This window comes from Acomys russatus, chromosome 16 (assembly GCF_903995435.1).
Source record: "Acomys russatus chromosome 16, mAcoRus1.1, whole genome shotgun sequence".
NCBI lineage: Eukaryota > Metazoa > Chordata > Mammalia > Rodentia > Muridae > Acomys > Acomys russatus.
Genome location: NC_067152.1, coordinates 33,101,203 through 33,114,970, shown reverse-complemented (window position 1 = coordinate 33,114,970; position 13,768 = coordinate 33,101,203). Strand labels below are relative to the sequence as shown.

The following is a 13,768-nucleotide window of genomic DNA, read 5'->3' as shown; positions in this document are numbered from 1 at the left end:
AGGGAAACCGTATTAAAACTTGTAACAGCATTAAGGTTGCCAGCATTAGAAATAACCCTGAGTGGGGCATGGTGGTACACACCTGTAATCCCAGCACTTGGGAGGCAGAAGCAGGCGGATCTCTGTGAGTTCAAAGGCAGCCTGGTCTATATAAGCACCCAGGGCAGCCAAGGCTACACAGAAAAACCCTGTCTCAAAAACAAGAAAGGAAGGAAGGAAGGTAAGTTGGTTAGCTGAGAGAACATCTATTGCCACAGTGTCCCGAGGAAGCAAGCTCTTTCACAGCAGTTAGAAAACATAAAATACAACCTTCCTCTTGGTGCTGTGATCCATTTCAGGTAAGAGAGCTAGTCACAGAGAATCAAACATTAAAATGACAGCCTCACACATGACATTAAGAGACCATTCAGGACTGGGGCAGTGGCGGTGCAGGCCTTAAGAGGTAGAGGCAGACAGATGTACCAGTTCCAAGCCAGCCCTGTCTATAGAGCGAGTTTCAGGACGTCCAACACTACATAATGAGCACATGTTCCAAAAGTGCCAAAAACAGAAATATACACAATTCAGATATACTAAATTTGAAATGCAAAACAGAAAACCCAAAAATACTGAGGGGAAAAAAACCTAACAAACAGTTTCTGTTTTTGAAATTTGGAGGGAAATCCTTGGAATGGTTTTACCTTTTCTTTCCTTTTATCTTCTTCTAAACATGTATATAAAGCTGCCTTTGGTTTATTTCAAACTGGGTCTTTGTTCAGCCCAAGACTGGCCTCAAATTTCTGGGCCTCCTAATTCAGCCCTTGAATGCTGGGATTACAGGCCTGTGCCACCACGCCAGGCTTGTTTTGTTTGTTGTTTGTTGTCTTTTAAGACTAAGTAGGTTAGCATTTTAAAAAATGGTTCCATCTCTAAGGTGAGTCAGATGCTTGTTTTAGGAGAAGGGGGCCCATTTAGTTCAACACAGAGAAGTAAAGTAGCAATCACTCAAACAGATGGTGAATGCGTTCTCACTTGGCAGTTTGGGAGGAGAGGTGTGTGTGTGTGTGTGTGTGTGTGTGTGTGTTTTAAACAGGGTTTCTCTGTATAGCCCTGACTATCCTGGAACTCTCTGTAGACCAAGCTGGCCACCAGCTAACAATCTTTTTGGTTTTGTTTTGTTTTCAAGACAGGGTCTCACAGTATAGCTCTGATTGTCTTAGAACTCAGTGGTTCTCGACCTTATTAATGCTGCAGCCCTCTAACACAGTTCCTCATGCTGTAGGGAATGCTCCCCCAACCATAAAACTGTTTTTGTTGCTACTTCATAACAGTAATTTTGCTACTGTTGTGGATCATAATGTAAATATCTGACATGGGACCCATGTGAACAGGGATTGTAACTCACAGGTTGAGAACCATGGTACTGTATAGACCAGGCTGGCCTTGCTTCTTATTTTATTTTTGGTTTTTTGAGACAAGGTTTCTCTGCGTAGCCCTGGCTGTCCTTGAACTCGCTTTGTAGACCTCATCTGCCTGCTTCTGCCTCCCAAGAGCTGGGATTAAAGGCATGTGACACTACCACACAGCTCTTTTTGTTGTTATTTTAAGGGGGGAGGGTCCAGGGTGGACTTGAGATGGTTCTGTCTTGGTTCTACCTCTGCCTCTTCCCATCTCTGTCTAATGCTGCGTTCCTCGTGTAAGCTCCTACATCTGTCCTGCTGTGCTTTCTAAGCATTGAACTCATCAGGGTTTTGTCACAAGCATTTGTACCCACAAAACCATCTCTGGAGCCCAGAATCCTAGTTTGTGGCCAAACCTATAGAGAAAGAATAGTGTCTCTTGGAGGGTGGTGTTCCTTAGGGTGGTTTCTTTTGTTTTGAGATAGGGGCTCAAGTTGGCTAGCTGGCCTCAGACTCACTATGTTGCCAAGAAGGACTTGTAACTTTTTATCCTCCTGTTTGTATTTATTGGATGCTGGGGCTGCAAACCCACTTAGAAAACTGTGTTTTGTCTGGATCTCTTATCTTAAATCTAAACAAAGTGTGGTAAACAAGGTCAGTGTATCTCTTAACCTATTCACTGCCAGCCAGGCCACGGTTGGGGTCTTGTGTTCAGTTCATATACAGACTGATTCTTTTAGGAGCAACTTAAGCCTGGTAGTGGCCACTCACACCTTTAATTTCAGCACTCAAGAGGCAGAACCAGATGGTTCTCGTGAGTTTGAGGACAGCCTGGTCTAAACAGAGAAACTCTGTCTTGAAAAACAAACCAGGTGTTGGTGGCTCACGCCTCTAATCCCAGCACTCAGGAGGTGGAGGCAGAGACAGCTCGATTTCTTGAGTGTGTGAGTTTGAGGCCAGCCTGATCCACAGAGTGAGTTCCAGGATAGCCAGGGCTGCACAGAGAAACAACAACAAACAGGAGCTGTTTGTCAGGCAGGGGTAATGTCCAGCTCCTTCATGTAACCTTGATGATCATTTGTCTGTCTTCATTGGCCACAGGAAGAGCTGAAGAGAGACCTGAAAATGAAGAAGGAGAAAGATACGGCACAGGTGGTAAACAATGCCGCCACAGTGCTCACACCCTCAGTGCCAGCGCCAGTGCCAGTGCCAGCTCCAGCAGCTCCTCCTTCTCCTTCACCTCCCTCAGCACACAGTCTGCCACCTGCAGGCCACCCTGCAGCCCCTCTGCCTGTCGCTTCCCAGAAGAGGAAGCGGGAAGAGGAGAAGGACTCCAAGTCCAAGAAGAAGAAGATGATCACCACCACCTCCAAGGAGGTTAAGAAGGACACTAGACTGTACTGCATCTGCAAGACACCATATGATGAGTCCAAGTACGTGCCTCCCCTCAGCTTAGCTGTTGAGTGAGCAGTGGGCAGCACTGGGTGAGGGTGAGGCTTCATCATACTTAGCAGGAGTGCAGTAAGGGTGCTGTCCACTCACTCCCAGGGCTTGCTTGTCCTCAGCGATGGCCTTTTCTGTCAAAAACAAGCTTGCTGTGGCCTTTTGCTTTCCCAACGCTCTTTGTGGACTAGCTCTTAATCTGCCAGCGCCGCATCTTGCAGAAGGCTGTCATCCCAGCTCTCTGGCCTCCTTTCTGTCATGGCCAAAGCCCAGAGTCCATCCCAAAGAACTAAAGGCGGCATCAGTTCCCTTTTAAAAAAAAATAAAGAAATTGCAACTTAATATTGTTGTCTAAGTTTCCGCTATCTTTTTGGAAACAAGCTAAAAAGTCTTCCTTTCACCCACTTTGTGACTTTCACATTCAAAAACTGATGAGCATGGCAATTGGAAGCTGTTTTTGACAGTTATGACTTGTATTTGGTAACATAAATGAGATTTTAGCGATATTAGGGTTTTTTTTGGTTTTGTTTTTGTTTTGTTTTTTGCATTGCTATTATTCAGTGATGTATTTAACTTCTGCCTGGAACATGCAGATGTAGGCCAGTGTTTGTAAGCTGCCAGGAATCACCATTTTATAGTACCAAAAAGGTTAACTGTGCTTTAAAAAAAGTTTTTTTTAGAATTAGAAATTCTTACTGTCTGTGTATGTGGTGGTACGGAAACCACTCCATGGTCCCCGAATCACCATCAGTTTGCAAATGTCAGGTGGAAACCCTGCTGGGGGACAAGGTGCCTTTTGAACTCAGCAGTGTAGACGTCTTCACTTCCCATTGTGTGTCCATCATGTGAAGAGTGGCACCCTGTGAGCTAATGTCCCCTGTACCTAGTACAAGTAAGTGTGCCTCACTTTAAGTAGAACACACCAGGGGCGGGGGACTTTATACAGAGGTCAGCTTGGAGCTGACACAAAGTGTTCAATCCACAGCAGATCACCTGACACAACCTTCTTGGGATCCTGACATTGCTTAAAGTGAGGTACACGTGGACGTGCGCTCATTCTGTAGAGACTGCCTGTTATTTTGTGGCTCTTTCACATTGGTTCTGCTTGCCATTGACATCTCAACCCAGCAGATTTGTTCACCCTGTCACAGTTGGAGGAAGGCAGTGTCTTCTTACCGGTATTCTCTGACATCTCAGCCCGAGCCAAGGCCCGTCCAGAGATCAGAGCATTTTAAAGAGGCAACATGTAAAGTCCCTCAGCAGGTCCTCACCGGAGGCAGGCCATGGCGGAGTCAGGGTTCAAAGTAAAGGGTCACTGCGAGTAGGTTTAAACACCTCACTGCGTAGTGCTCCCTAGTCATGAGGCATTCCTCTAGGTGAAATGACCACAGCTTGGTAGAGTGCAAGGGTACCAGTGGTTGCAAGTCTCACCTGGTTGCCTGTGATTGACACAATCCTGCACAGCTCCCACCAACGTGGATACAGAGGTTTAAAGAGCCACTGGTGGCTTTTCACCAGGACCCTATTTCAAAGCCTGGGCTCCTTTGCCTTCCTCCCTCACACACTGCCCTCGCCAACTCCAGTAAACAGGAATGACTACATACATGGACCTCTCCTGGCTTCCTTCATACCATGTTTGACCATTTGTCCTCTACACTTGGCTGGCCTGCATGTTCCTTGTACTGTAACTCTCCTTGGTGTGTGCGCTTTGCTTGGTTTCCAATTTTAAATCGTGAGATGCATTTTCAAACCTATCTAAGAAACAGCCCTGGTATTGAAATGGCTTTTGTAGCATAGGTTTGACAGATGTAAGTCTTTGATTCTTTGGCTTTGGTTTCTGTGCCTGTTACAGTTTCACACACATTCATTAAGAGGGAGCCATTACCATCAGTGTGTTGTTTTGTTTTGTTTTTTGTTTCAAATTCCCATATGTTTTTAAAGATCCATATTTCACTACACAGTGTGTTTGTTGAAATCTATGTGAGTGACAACGTGTCCACCCTTGGTACAGTATTAGATGCAGTAGTGTGCCACTGGTAGAATGGTTGCATTCAGGGTCTATAGCTGACTCATTGAAGAAATTAGAAATTATCCTGTAAGAAAGTGAACCAGAGTAGAGAAGACAGATTTACATACCATGCAGATCAAAATGACAACTACATTGTCATTTTCATTGTGAACACTTTTAGGTTCTATATTGGCTGTGATCTTTGTACTAACTGGTATCATGGAGAATGTGTTGGCATCACAGAAAAGGAGGCTAAGAAAATGGATGTGTACATCTGTAATGATTGTAAGCGGGCACAAGAGGGCAGCAGTGAGGAATTGTACTGTATCTGCAGGACACCTTATGATGAGTCACAGTGAGTTGATAAGAGCATCTGTTTGACAATTCAGGAAGCTGCATTGCTCGATTGGTCACTTACCTGAAAATGAAAAGCAGGGCCTCTCTGCTGTGTGTTATACACCTACATTGCAAAGCCTTTCCCGTTTTTTTCTCTTTTCCCTCTTTCCCTCTCCTTCAAAATGTATGTTGCTTCCTAGTGAATGATTGAGTTGCATTGGGGGCAATGTGGTTTCTTCAATATGTAAGAAAGTGCTGTGATAGAAACAGCCTGTCTGTCTGAAGTGGGGCTCTGTTAGAGATGGAGAAAGCACCCTGTGGGGTGAGCTGTGGCTGTGACCAGCTCACTGATTTTGAACTTCCATTTGATATGGGACATGTTAAAAATGTTTTGTTTTTGTGGCCTATTTTGAGCTTTAAAAACCAATCAAATGTTTTACATGTTTCTTCGGATTGGTTCCCAGTAGTACACAGTGCTTTTTAATACATGCTTACTACTGTTCTTAACATCCAAAGTACTTGGTTAACACATTGGGATGTCAGTCTCGTGTAGAAAAACAGCCGTAATGCTAAGTTATTTTATGCCCCAGGGGTTAGCCGGTTTTCAATTGCATGATGGTTTTTAAAGGTGAAGTTTAAGCAGGAGCAGCCTGTCGTTTTTGGCCTCACATTTCCATTTTGGATCTTGCAGATTCTATATTGGCTGCGACCGGTGTCAGAATTGGTACCACGGGCGCTGTGTTGGCATCTTGCAGAGTGAGGCCGACCTCATTGATGAGTATGTCTGCCCACAGTGCCAGTCGACAGAGGACGCCATGACAGTGCTCACGCCGCTAACAGAGAAAGACTATGAAGGCTTGAAGAGGGTGCTGCGCTCCTTACAGGTGAGAAGCTGCTGACCAAACCCGCCTCGCTGCAGACATGTCTGGGGTTCGAGCTCTCCATGCTCCGGGCTGGACAAAGTGCTGGTGACATGAAGTTTACCGACGGTGCCACTTCCACTGTTGCTTTTCTAACATTCCAGAGTGTGTTAGGCCATTTGATTTCACTTCGGTATTACTTTTGAGGAAGACTGTATCGCACAGGCACAGATGAGAAGATAGTTTGCTTCAAGTCCGGTTACTCTCTCACTATAAATGGAGGAATAGGGAATACTGGGAGTGTGAGAGCCAGGTGTCAGGACAGGATGCTATATTAAATCTCTGATGTAGTCAGCGTCAGAAGAGCTGGAAAGCAAGCCCCACCGCTCGTCAGAGTGCTGTTCAGCATCCGTCTCCGCCTGCCACCTCATTACAAACACCCCAGGGCACTGAAGGGGTTGCCTGGCCGGCATCCCACGGCTGGCAGGTCATCACATCGGAACCAGGGTGTAGGTTTCATGCTCCACTCCTGTCACCAAGGACCTGGGAGCCACCTGGGAGGACTGTGTGAGTCCTGCTCATTTAAGGAAACCAGTACCTGTCGCAGAGTCACCTTACGTGACCAGTCTCACTTCTCAAGTGTAAGGCTCACTTGAATTCCCAGGGTTTGTTGGTCTAGTGAGGCAGCTGAGACTATTAGTATGTATGCTAGAGCTTCCGCTGACAGGGTGCCTCCTGTTCTTCCTTTTAGGCCCATAAGATGGCCTGGCCTTTCCTTGAACCGGTAGACCCCAATGATGCACCAGATTACTACGGTGTCATTAAAGAGCCAATGGGTAAGTGTTGGAGCTGGATAGGGAGATGTGCTTCAGAAGCCCATGAAACTGATGCATTGTGAGAGTGTCTTGGGCATGCAGGTGACACTGTAACTATATTGGTCACTATGTGCATGCCTTTGAGCCAGCAACTTAACATGGGGACAAGTATATTCATGGCAGCAGTGCTTGTGATGGCAAAACACTGGACATGCAATAAACTGTCAGTCAAACTGTGTGTAAGTAGAGGACTGTAGCTGCACAAAAAGTGAGTGCAGTCAGTGAGCCCAGCCTGATGGACAAGCAAATCCAGCGACCACCAGTAGAGAGCCTTCCCCAGGAGAACAAACACCAGTAGTCCTCAAGAAGGGGAAATGCAAGCCCGGCATGGCGGCGCAGAGCTCTGTGAGTTAGAGGCCAGCCTAGTCTGCGAAGTGAGTCCAGGACAGCCAAGGCTACACAGAGAAACCCTGTCTCAAGGGGGAAAAAAAAAAAAACGGGCAGGAGGGAATGCAAAGAGGATGAGAGGAAGAGTCGGTTAAATCCATCTGAGCGTTCGCCTTACCGGGATAGTCGATGCAGTTGATCTTATCAAAATAGGGATTCTAATGGCTTTGTGTGGCTTAGAAGTTGAATTTGCTGCAACTCAAGAGATGGCCCAGCGGGTAGGACCACTCGCTGTTCTGCCAGGGGACCCAGATTTGATTCCCAGGACCCAGATGCATGGTTGTTAATGCCATCTGCAGCACAAGGATAGGACTTGCTCTTCCTCCCTCTCACCTCCTGTTTAGCACACAGACATGCTGTTTAAGAAATTGAATGTGGGGCTGGAGAGATGGCTCGGAGGTTAAGAGCACTGACTGCTCTTCCAAAGGTCCTGAGTTCAATTCCCAGCAACCACACGGTGGCTCACAGCCATGTATGAGATCTGGTGCCCTCTATAGGCATACATGCAGGCAGGACACTTTATACATAATAAATACATAAATCTTTAAGAGAGAACTTGAATATTTCCTAATTTATTAGCCAGTTTCAATGTTTACAGTTATTTTTGATGAGTGGGGTTTGGGACAGACCTCCTTCTATAGTCCACCTTGGCCTTTAAAGAGCCAGGGTGCTTCCCTGTCTCTCCTGCTCGTTAACACTGGGGAAATGTAATATGTACACATGCCACAGATCTTGAAGACATCCTGGGGTGTGACTTAACATCTGTGCCGAGCTTAAGTTCATCCTCCATTCCCTTCTTACTGTTCTGAACATGTGATCCTCCTGCCTCAGCCTCCTGGGTGCTGGGGTTACTGTGCTTCAGCATTCCCAGAGATGGTTGTGCATTTACTAAAAGCTAATAAATATGCATAAAAATGTCTAGATGGTGTGGGCTAACTTTAAAATGGTAAATTGCCCGACACTTGGGAGACAGAGGCAGGTGGATCTCTGAGTTCGAGGCCAGCCTGGTCTACAGAATGAGTTCCTGGACAGCCAGGGTGACACAGAGAAACCGTGTCTCAAAACACTTTAAACTACAATGGGGGGTTGCTTTGAGGGTTGAGGGAACCAAACTGGTATTACTAAAGATCATTTTTCTGAATTTTAATTAATCTCAGTCAATATGCATAGTTGTTTGTATCTGTTGTTTCTGTCAATCGTGGTGGTGCATCCCATACTTACATAAGCACAGATCCCATTGGCATGTTTTCCATTACCTCAGAATGGTGAATGAGGCCAGGCAGTGGTAGCGCACGCCTTTAATCCCAGCACTTGGGAGACAGAGGCAGGTGGATCACTGTGAGTTCAAGGCCAGCCCGGTCTACAAAGCAAGTCTAGGATAGCCAAGGCTATACAGAGAAACCTTGTCTCGAAAAAAACAAAACAAAACAAACAGAAACAAACGGTTAAATGAGTGGACAACTGCTCTGTGTGGTACACTGAAAATAGAGGAACCTTCTTGGCAGCAGCCAGGGTTCCTGTCTTAGAAACAGTGCTGGACACCACTAAGATGTCCCTTGTGAATTGCAGCCTAGCCTCCAGGTGTGGAGTAGCGGTTGCAGTAAACACGTGTTGGGTTCATTAGAGCCACAGGACATGATCACATTGGGGAAACCGTTAAAGCTTTGAAAATATTTTATGTTTTATCTTTTCAAGACCTTGCCACCATGGAAGAAAGAATACAAAAACGGTATTATGAAAAGCTGACAGAGTTCGTGGCAGATATGACCAAAATTTTTGATAACTGCCGTTACTACAATCCCAGTGACTCCCCTTTTTACCAGTGTGCAGAAGTTCTTGAATCATTCTTTGTACAGAAACTAAAAGGATTCAAGGCCAGCAGGTAAGCACAGGTGTTCAGTGTTCTGGACTGAGTCACTTCTTCAAACTCTATACTGTCCCTACTGAAGGACTGGCCAGTGGAGTGTTCATAGTAAGTTTGTTTCTTCTGATTAATAATAATAGTAATAATAATAGTAATAATAACAACAACAACTATTCTTACAAAGCCAAGACTATACCACTATGGTAGGTATGGCAGTGCACAACTTTAATTTCCAGCACGAGGGTGTCAGAGGAGTTTGTGAGTTTGAGGCCAGCCTGGTCTTCATTGAGAGTTCCAGGCCAGCCTGGTCTACATAGTAAAACAAAAACAAATAAAGGCCTTGGCATTGTGGTCCACTCTTCAAAATGGGAGCAGACATGCTAATGAGAAAGGCCTGTCTGTTACTGTGGTGAACATGAGGTCCCGCTGTGAGATGCTGTCCACAGGAGTCTGTCTGCAGGCCTTGTGTAGCAGGGAGAGTTCTGGCCACCCAAGGAGAAATCCAGCAAGAGGACTTTTACTTGTGCTGCATCTTAGAAGTCGTCAACTGCAGGTTTTCTAGTGTGTTCTCTAGGCTATGCTAGTCCTCAGTTTTTCTAAACCATAAATGCACTGAGCAACTTTGCATGAAGTTTTGTCACCATGACCTTTGTGCCCTTCTGTTTCTCTACTTCAACCCCATCTCAAGCTCATGATGTTCTTCATCCTGTAGAGGTTTGCTGCCTCTCAGGTGGTAACAGCTGTGTCACTGCTGCCTCCATTCACCACACCATACCACCCCCCACCTGCTGGTCAGTCCTAGGCGTTAAGATGATGTGGACCTTGGATGGGCTGGGGCCTGGGCCTCTGTGTGGTCTAGATTCCGTACTAGAGTCAGTGTTGTCAGCCCAAGGTGGAGCTAAGGCACCGCACTGAGTGCTCCCTAGTGCACACACTGCCACAGCATTCTGCCTTCATAGCCTCCCTCTGAGCAAGGTCTTGGGTCTGTTTTGTCTTTCTTCTCCCATAGCAAGAGCTGTACTTTAGACATGATATAAGAGCATACATAGTAGAGGAGGGTTTTAAAAGGTAAGTTCATAATAATAAAGAGTACACCGGAGTCTGGCCCGGTGGCACACACCTTTAATTCACAGCACTCATGAGGCAGAGGCAAGCAGATCGACGTGAGTTTAAGGCCAGCCTGGTCTACAAAGGGAGTTGAAGACAGCCAAGGCTACATAGAGAAACCCTGTCTAGAAAAACAAACAAACCAAAAAGGAGGACACTGAAGTCTCATCAATAGTTAGTAGGTGGGAAATCCGCTCATTCGTTCAGGGCAAACCTAATCCAGACTCTTCTAGAGCATTCAGCAGTGGTCCCCGCATGTTGCAGGGAGAACCCCACATATGCTAATTCCAAAGTTCAATAGAAAACCACACCGAGAAGCAGCCTGAGCCCCATGGACCTGTGTGGGAGGTGCTGCTAGCGACAGAGGCTGTCGGTCTCACCACAGTGAGCAGGTCAGCCTCCCAGACACAATGAAGCGTCCCCAGAATGTCACTTGGGACACTAAAAAACTCATCCTTCATCTAAAGCAAATTTGAGACCCCGCACCCTGTGTTTTAGGGTTCTTTGTTTGATTGGTTGTTTGTTTCTCTGCATAACAGCTCTAGCTGTCCTAGAACTTACTCTGTAGACCAGGCTGGCCTCGAACTCACAGAGATCCACTTGCCTCTGCCTCCCAAGTGCTGGGATTAAAAGTGTGTACTGCTGCCGCCGAAGACCCTGTTTCGAATAGAGTAGTAGCTGCCTGTCAGTAAGCGCAGAGCATGTCACAGTGCCTGGCGGCCTGACACCCACTGTATAGCCTGTTCTTGTGAAGAGGACAGCTGGACAGGCAAGAAAGCCTGCAAAGAAAAGATCCAGGGTGGAGCAGAAAAGTAGAGCCAAGAAAGAACGAGAACTTGGTACAGGTAGAACAGAACACACCTGTGAGTAGCGAAGATTAGACTGAAGGGAGGCCAATCCCAGCTCTTCGGGAAACATGGTTGTCACCTTGCATGTGAACAGAGTAGAAGCAGGACAGGACAGGGTCTTCCTGGTTTGCTACCACATGTTCTAGCAGAAACAAGAAAGGAAATGAAAAGAAAAAGAAGAAGGTGCCAGCAACCAATCAAATGGCTAGAACCTCCAGTGACATTTGTACAGCCAGTATGTGCAGCACTTGTCCAGGTCAGAAGATGACAATAGATTATGCCCAAGATTGGAATGCCTGGCGGGAGCAAAGGGTTCAGACATTAGATAATTGGTTGGAGCCCAAAAAGCATAGCACTAAAGTAGCAAAAAATACAAAAGGTAAGGATAAGCAAACGGTAGGTGTCAGGAGGAAAGGCTTTGTCTTTACAAGTCAGTCTAAGGAGGTGTGGCGTTAGAACTGCAGCTTCTAGGGCAGTACAGAGGGCTCAGAAGACAAGCAGGGTGGTGAGCTCACTTCTCATCGGCCAAAGCAAAATAAGGTTGTTGAGGAAGAAATAGCCATGCAAGGAGTGCAGCTGCTAGGGCGGGGAAAGAAACAGTTACCCAAGCCCAGGACAGCTGAGCAAAGGATAAGGTCCCCGCCACAGCCCCTGTGCTTTCCCCTTCACACCTCTGCGGTTAGTAAAAGAGCCTTTTTAAAACCTGTACAGGCCTTTTGAGGGAGCTGGGACCTGGAAGCTGGGTGCTTTGAGTCCTATCTGTGCTGCCAAACTAAGAGCCACGATGCTTCCTGTGGCTTTCTGTACAGTAAAGTGTTGGTGTGCAGTTAAGGGCACTGTAAATGAGTTCAGAATTTGGCTCAATTCTGCTCCGGTGCATTCAACAGCAAAGACTTGCATGGAGGCTGCTGGCTTCCGCTCTCCCAGCTTTAGGCTAGCAAAGCACAGGCTCTGTGCGCCCTTTCCATTCCCCTGTTTCCCTGGCCACACCTTCCGTTTTTACTGTGTGCTCTCCAGGATTATGTGCACATTACTCTCATTACTTTGTTCTGATTCATCATTTATACCATCCGTGTTCTTTCTTTTCTTACAGATTGTGATATCTTTAGTCTGAATTTTTAACTGGAATCAGAACTGGATGTTGGGGTCACTGTTTATTGTACCACGTGATTGCCTAATTCAAAATTGCCCTCCCAAAAGTTGAAGCTAGTTAACTTAATTTTTTATTGTTAAATACAGATGTGTAGATACATAAAAGTTTTATTCTGGCAGCCGTGCTGGACAATGTGTTTAAAGACTTGTGAATGCTCGGGACGCTGTACTTACTGCTGCTGCGATATAAAAAGTCAGTCCTGCTACCTGTACAGTAACTTAGTCACTAACAGAAGTTGTGAATAAAGCTGTGAAAAGAGGAGGACTTTCTGGACTTGAATAGAAAAATGTGATGTTAATATTGCTATTGTCTTCAGATAGAGCTTTCCATTTTTTGCATTGTTGTAAATAGACAGGCACACACACTTTTTACTACAGTAATGCTTCTGTAAATGTCTTCTTTGTTCTATTTGTTGAAAATGGTATAATCTTAATAAACAATATATATTCACATATATATATATACATATATTTTTAAACATTGGCTTTTTCCAGTGAGCTACCATGTTTACTGTACAGTGAAAAGTTTTAATACTATAGCTTAAAGACTTGTTAAATGATAATTTTCTTATATTTGCTTGCCAAGGATGAGTGAGAGAGCATGGCTGCTTCCCCAGACTGGCCTTGGCATCCACAAAAAGGATCATTGCTTCAAAAACGAAGGGTGCTTAATTGTCCCCTTTTTTCTGTATTCTGTAGGTCTCATAACAACAAGCTGCAGTCTACAGCTCCTTAGAGCTCAGCGTGTCACCTAAGCTAGACACAGCGAGAGGCTGGCGCTCTCAACTATAAACTAAAGCGCCAGGTGTTCTCAGTCAGGCTACCCTGACAAGACTTGACCATAGCCTCCTTCCTATTGGTCACAACAGTCCAGTTGTGTTCTTGGTCAATTTTGTCCAACGGACAAAGGAAAAGCAAAGTCAACGACACCATTGTCTTGTCGAGAGAGCAAATGGCTTTACTATTGTGGCAAAGCAGGAAACTTTGTTTATTGAAAAAAAAAAAAAAAAAGAAAAAGCAAGAAAAAAAAAGATGCTATGGGGTCAAGTGTAACTCCGTGGAAATGCCACGTCTGCTCTTCAGTGAAGAAGCTGTTTAGAGTCTCACAGAAAACTTTTTGACTGTATTTATTTATTGTTGCAAAAAAGACGCTTTTTTATTGCTGCCCTCATTTGTCAGCTAATTATTTTTTCTTATAAAATCCAGCCCTGGTTACGTGTATCCATCCTCCATCTTATCATGATTCCTGTAGGTGAAGTACAAGGCGACCTCTAGGTGTCTTTTCTTTCTATGAAAGGAGCTGCTATGTACACATGTGCACACACAACTGGGAATCAACAATGGCTTTATTGTTCACAGCAGACACAAATGAAGCTTACAGAAAGGTTGGGCCGAGTGGCCCTGGACTACAGACTCCGTTGCCTTGAACACACCAGTACAGACTGTCATTTACTCTGCACCGGGCTAAATGAGCAAAATCTATTTGAAGGTATCTTGTTTGTAAACATT

At 45.4% G+C, this 13,768-nt stretch overlaps 1 protein-coding gene across 7 annotated transcripts in view; it reads left to right on the top strand.

The window, feature by feature from the left end:
• The window catches only part of Bptf (bromodomain PHD finger transcription factor), a 100,208-nt gene extending 86,932 nt beyond the window's left edge, over nt 1–13,276 (top strand). For all 7 annotated transcript variants that reach the window (XM_051158930.1, XM_051158926.1, XM_051158925.1 and 4 more), the window contains 5 exons: nt 2,481–2,812; nt 5,858–6,050; nt 6,778–6,862; nt 8,984–9,170; nt 12,959–13,276. In XM_051158930.1, the coding sequence (XP_051014887.1) occupies nt 2,481–2,812; nt 5,858–6,050; nt 6,778–6,862; nt 8,984–9,170; nt 12,959–12,995 (834 nt within the window). In that variant the 3' untranslated portion in view covers nt 12,996–13,276. The remainder of the gene's footprint in view (nt 1–2,480; nt 2,813–5,857; nt 6,051–6,777; nt 6,863–8,983; nt 9,171–12,958) is intronic.
• Nucleotides 13,277–13,768: the final 492 nt, after the last annotated feature.